At 38.8% G+C, this 6,229-nt stretch overlaps 1 protein-coding gene across 1 annotated transcript in view; it reads left to right on the plus strand.

Moving 5' to 3' along the window:
* LOC114923266 (testicular acid phosphatase homolog) overlaps positions 1 to 6,040 on the plus strand; it is a 33,761-nt gene extending 27,721 nt beyond the window's left edge. The window contains exons 4-9 of the mRNA XM_029286007.1: positions 1,754 to 1,841; positions 1,938 to 1,945; positions 2,574 to 2,669; positions 3,279 to 3,411; positions 5,083 to 5,165; positions 5,933 to 6,040. Coding sequence (XP_029141840.1) covers positions 1,754 to 1,841; positions 1,938 to 1,945; positions 2,574 to 2,669; positions 3,279 to 3,411; positions 5,083 to 5,165; positions 5,933 to 6,040 — 516 coding nt within the window. The remainder of the gene's footprint in view (positions 1 to 1,753; positions 1,842 to 1,937; positions 1,946 to 2,573; positions 2,670 to 3,278; positions 3,412 to 5,082; positions 5,166 to 5,932) is intronic.
* The last annotated feature ends 189 nt before the right edge of the window (positions 6,041 to 6,229 follow it).

A 6,229-nucleotide genomic window follows, 5' to 3' on the forward strand; every position in this document is an offset into this window, starting at 1 on the left:
TGACTCCTGCTCCTCACACAGCTGAGCTTCATCAGAAACACGACTGGAGGGGCCAGGCTCTTCATCAAGCCGTGAGTCTTGTAATTCATCAGAGCCTCCCTCTGACCCTGATGGCCCCTCAACAGCCTCCTCCACCTCCTCCTCAGATTCCTCAGACTCAGCTGTTGGGAACACAGGCTGGCACGGAATCACAACAGTAAGGGATTGTATTACCTCTGCTTTTCAAATAAAACCCATCAGTCTCTTTCCTTGCTTAGTTATATTTATACATGCAGAATGAAGATTGGCTTATTAATAGTTCTTAGTTTGTGTTCAGAAATGCTGTACAATTAAGTAATACAAGTAAGGGGAGATTTAGAATGCACACAGTGTGCACATAAAGTGTGGTGTACAGGTAGTCCTCAACTTACAACTGTAATTGAGCCTGGCAATTATGGTCATAAATTGTGACAGTTGTAAAGCAGGTCATCCTACAACCAAGCCAATTTTATGACCTCTTTTTTTTGCAGTAGTTGTTAAGTAAACATGGTGGTTGCTAAGTTAATGCGGTGGTTGTTAAGCAAAAACATCATAAATCACAGTCACATGACCCCAGGACACTGAAAACTGGCATAAATTCCGGCTGGTTACCAGGCACCCAAAATGCAGTCACATGACTCAATAGAATAGAATAGAATAGAATAGAATAGAATAGAATAGAATAGAATAGAATAGAATAATAGAATAGAATAGAACCTTTATTGTCACCTTAAATGAACACTAATCAGCATACATTAAAATGAAATTTTGTTGCATTCAGCTCTCAAAAAATACCATTATGCATATACCCACATACACAAACATATCTGACACAGAGGGGTGGGACTGTCCATCGGTCCTTTGGAATAGGGTTGTAAATAAATTTTGGTGTGTCTGTTGTAACTTTGAACAGTCTCTTAGTGACCGGTGATAAGTCAAGGACTGTCTATAGTGGTTAAGGAGTCAATGGGGGAAACTCAGCTTGTAGTCCACCCCATTTAGGCATGGAAGAGAACGGGGTGATTTTGGGCCAGGTACTCTCTGTCAGCCCAACCAACTTCACAGGGTTATTGAAGGAAGAAATAGGAGAAATAGTGATGTATGTTGCCTTGAGCTCCCGTACCAAAGAATTTAACTAATAATAAATGTGAATACTGCTAATGTCTTACAGCAACTGCCATTATTAATAATCCATTTGTGGTTTTGCCACAGATACCAGCAATAGTCATTTCTTTGATTAAGGCACAGATAAAGGTAGTCATTGACTAACAACTATTCGTTTAACAACTATTCAAAGTTACAACAGTGCTGGAACAATGGACTTACAACCAGTTCTCACACTTAACAACTGTGACAGTGTTCCTGGAGTTACACAATCAAAATTTGAGTGCTTGTCATCCAGCATATATGACATATTCACCACTGTGACCTTCCAACAAACAAAATCAATGGGGGAAGGCAGATTTGTATGATTTACTTAACAACTATGGTTATTCACTTAACAACCACAGCAAAAAAAGGTCATAAAATCAGACAAAACTTACTTAATGACCTCATCACTTAGCCATGGAATTTCCGGTCCCAATTGTGGTTATAAATTGAAGACAAGCTTGGTCCTACCATCCCCTTAGATTGTGTTCCCCAAGAAAGGCTACACTAATGTGTAGAATGTCAATGTTTTGATCACCTTGTTGCCAATAGTAGTAGCTCACTGCATGGTTATCCACTGTTTCAGATCTATGTCCGCAGCACAGATTATGATCGCACCATCATGAGTGCCCAAGCCAACCTGATGGGACTTTATACAAATTCACATTATATGGGCTGATATATTGTGCTATTTAACAGGCATTTAGGAATAAAAAATACACCTTCCTCAACTCTTTCATTAAATTTAGATCTCGTTTTATTTGAAATAGTTGACAATGTGAACCATTTAAAAGAAAACAAAGAGAGGATTAGTGATTGATTTGCAAGGGAAGAGTTTTAGTATTAAAAGGAGACAACCTAATGTTAAGCTTCCGAAAGGGAGAAAAGTTTCTTTTCAGCCGTCACTGCCTCAGAAGTAATCAGTACTAATTTACACATGGCTTATCCCAGATACAGGACAGGGCTTGAGTAGGATTACTTCAGTGCAGAGAGAAATGGCTCAATATAATGTTTTCTTGTTGCATTTTTTTTCAAATTTCAAATCCTTCATAGAATAACTATAATATCTCAAATAAGGATAATAGCAAAAAGTTTGATCAGGCTGTAGGAAAGTCTACAAAACCACCAAGTGAATCCATCCGGTCTAGGACCCAGGTGATTCAGTGGTTTCTGAAACTAACCTCTGTTACTGCTACAGTGAGAGGAACCACTTTGCTAGACAGATCTAAGTTTGGGAAAGCAATCATAACTCTCTCCTAAAATACTTGGACCTAAATAGTTCGTGTCTGCTTAGGTTCACTCTGAAGATCTGCAATGAATGCAAATAAGAATGCAGGGTTAATTGAGATGGAAATAATTGAGCACAGTGAACCTTAGTCAATTATTTCTGTTTTCCTCTCTTGCAGGGCTTTATGGAAAAAATGGCTAATTATACGGGGCTTAAATCTGAGCAGCTGACCCCGAGAGGCCTCTGGAAGGTGCATGACACACTCTTCTGTCAGGTAAGAGCCTGCATCACAGATAGTTCTCAACTTACCAGCATTTGTTTAGTGACCATTCAAAGTTATGATGGCACTGAAAAAAGTTACTTACAACCGTTCTTCACGCTTACAACCATTGTAACATCCTCATGGTCACGTAATCAAAATTAATAATAATTAATTGGCATACATTTACAAAGTTTGCGATGTCCCAGGGTCATGCGATCACCATTTATTTGCAACCTTCTCAAAAGGCTCCTGACAAGCAAAGTCAAAGGAGGCAGCCAGATTCACTTAACAGCCATGTAATTCACTCAACAATTGCATTGATTCACTTAACAAAATGGCAAACAAGGCTCTAAAATTGGGTGCGGCTCACTTAACAAGTCCCTTAGAACAGGGGTCCCCAAACTTGGCAATTTTAAGACTTATGGACTTCAACTCCCAGAATTCCTCAGCCAACATGGCTGAGTATTTCACATAGCATGGCTAGCTGAGGAATTCTGGAAGTTGAAGTCCACATGTCTTAAAGTTGCCAAGTTTGGAAGCCCCTGCCTTAAAAATTATGGTCCCAATTACACCAAGATCACCATTTCATTAGAAAACTCTTTTTTTTCATTTTCTACACAGAAAACCCATAACATGACTTTGCCTAACTGGGATACACCACAGGTTTTGGCAACTCTCTCAGAGATAGAAGTGTTTAATATTGAAGCCCATGTGGGAATGCACGCTACCCAGGAGAAGGCTCGATTCATTGGAGGTACAATTAAATTTGAATTATTTGCTCTGTTTGGAATCAAGACCTAGATGTATATGGTAAATGTCTCAAAGGTGCTTTTTTTTCCTTCAAAAGGCAACTGGACTGTTGTTTTTTTCCTTAAGAAAGAAGAGGCAAATGTTTTGCTTCCCATCCAAGAAGCTTCATCAGTTCTGATGATGATAGGAAGATGGAAGGACTGATGAAGCTTCTTGGATGAGAAGCAAAATGTTTTCTTCCTCAAGTGAAAAAACAGTCCAGTTGCCTTTTGAAGGGGGAAAAAAAAGCACCTTTGAGACGACTATGACCTGGATGACTGAGAATCTCCACAGATATATACAGGTAGTCCTCAATTTACGACAGTTCATTTAGTGACCGTTCAAAGTTACATCACTGAAAAAAGTGATGACCATTTTTCACACTTATGACTGTTGCAGCATCCTCATGCTCAGATGATCAAAATTCAGATGCTTGGCAACTGACTCATATTTATGACGGTTGCAGTGTCCTGGGATCATGTGATCATCTTTTGTGACCTTCTAGGTTAGCCAGACTCACTTAACAACCGTGTTACTCACTTAACAATTGCAATATTCACTTAACAACTGTGGCAAAAAGGTCGTAAAATGGGGCAAAACTCACTTAACAAATGTCTCACTTAGCAACATAAATTTGGGGCTCAATTGTGGTCATACATTGAGGACTACCTGTACGGTAAAATGTGGCAATACTAAGTTAAAAAGTAAACACAGGACAGTTTGAAGGAAAACGATTGAAAGTACAAAGTGTGTACCAGCTTGGAAATATGTATGTACGTACATATGTACGTGTTTGTTTATTTAATTTCTGTACCACCAATCTCCCCTACAAAGTGACTCTTAGCCATGTAAACCTAGGACATTTCCCCATTAGCAATGTGTAGAATGATACTAGCATAATTGTGCCCAATGAGGACAAGTTTTCTGTCTACAGTGATGGCTGAATAATGCCATAGTGATGCTATTGTTCACTAGCAAGGAACAGCGTAACATTCCTTCGCTCCCTCAATCTCATTGGGAATTTTGCATTTCAGGGTCCAGCAACTAGCCCTCAAATATCACGTTAGCTTAATAGCACCCCCATGTGGCAGGAAATGTTATTTAACATGCCATAACAAAGCCAGTGCTTGAGGGAGATCAGGATCCCTTCAACTTCCTTTCTAAGCTTTGGTATACTTTCTTTTTTTTTTTTTGAAACAAATTTTATTGGTTTTTTAATTCTTAGAACAAAGTGCTCAAGACACACCGCGGTGCTGGGGTAATCAAACATCCAGAAATAAAACCATATATGAATAACTCAAATCAATACATCAAATGTTCCCTCTCTATTTCCCTCAAATAGCTTAATATATTTAAAATAGTCATTTATAATTTAAATTTCTATTAATCCTAAACCTGTTTTGGAGCTTTATGAATTTACAATTACCATAATCAAATTTAACTTTAAATAAACACATTATCAATTCAGGTATCCCTTCCAGGTATATTCTAGTTCCTTAATTTTATCATAAGTCTTGTTTATTTCTTTTTCCACTAATATCTCCTAATTAAAATAAAATATTAGTCTAACCTATACATATCTAATTCATCAATCAATCAATCTCTTTAAGATAACAAGATATTTTCCTCTCTGCAGGTTTGCTGCTGGGTGCTATTTTGAGCAACTTTTCCAAAACGGTGTGCCAGGATCTGCCTCTTAAGATGATCATGTATTCTGCTGTAAGTTCTCCTCTTCCTTACAATTCCAAAGATCCACTTTGGAAAATGAGATAATCCAGAGAATTTACAGCAATCCTCTCCTCTCTGCAGCTATCGTTATCTGCAGCACAGAATTGGTTTGGGGCAGAATTTGAGCATTTTTCTATAATCTTAAGAATTCTATCTAGCTGTTACTTTGTAGGGTTGCTATTATGGCAAAATTTCAGGGCTTAGCAGAAAAAGATGGAGCCTTACTTCCCTCCTCCCTCCTGCCCCAGCTGAGTGGACATCTTATTTCAAAATAAGCAAAGGTATCCAAACAGGGTTGGATCAAATCCAGTCATGCTTCCTGATATCAGTGATGGAATATTTTCCCATTTCTTGGTTTACTTCAAATATATATATGGCTACCCACCTCACCATGGTGATTTGGGGCAGATAACATAAACAAGCAAAAAGGAAAATAGCTATAATTGCCAGTGAAAGAGACAAAACTGAATATAGCAAGCAGAAAAGTTACTTATTTTTTGACCTTCTCTGGACTTAAATACCTTTCTTCACTTTGAAAACACCTAGCCTTTAATTTCCTTCTACAGGGCTCTGGCACTCTGCTACAAAATCCTGCCCTGATGGTACAGAGAATACAATTTGATATGCCAAGTTTTATTCAAGAATAAGGATAAGGACTGGAAGGCAGACATGGACATGAGAAGTGTGGGAAGAAGGGATGTTCTGGTCTATTCTAATATGTAAATGGCATAGTAATTATTTCTGCTTATTTTGTTTAGCATGACAGCACCTTGATTGCTCTCCAGGCAGCCCTCGGGGTTTACAGTGGCTGTCCACCACCCTATGCAGCTTGTCATGGATTTGAATTCTACCAAGAAAACTGTTAGATCGCGCAGGCAGTAAGACACGAGTCGAGTGACAGTCAGCTCTCGGTTTATTGGCAAGGCATAAAGTAAATCCGGACTGGCATCTGGGCCAGGGGAGCCCTCTTTTATGGGATTCCCCTGGCTTGTAATCACACAATTCCATTGGCTGGTAAGACCCCGTTGCTAGTTAGCCAACCAGCAACGGGCATG

Source organism: Protobothrops mucrosquamatus, unplaced genomic scaffold (genome assembly GCF_001527695.2).
Source record: "Protobothrops mucrosquamatus isolate PMUCROS unplaced genomic scaffold, P.Mucros_1.0 scaffold2689, whole genome shotgun sequence".
Taxonomy (NCBI): domain Eukaryota; kingdom Metazoa; phylum Chordata; class Lepidosauria; order Squamata; family Viperidae; genus Protobothrops; species Protobothrops mucrosquamatus.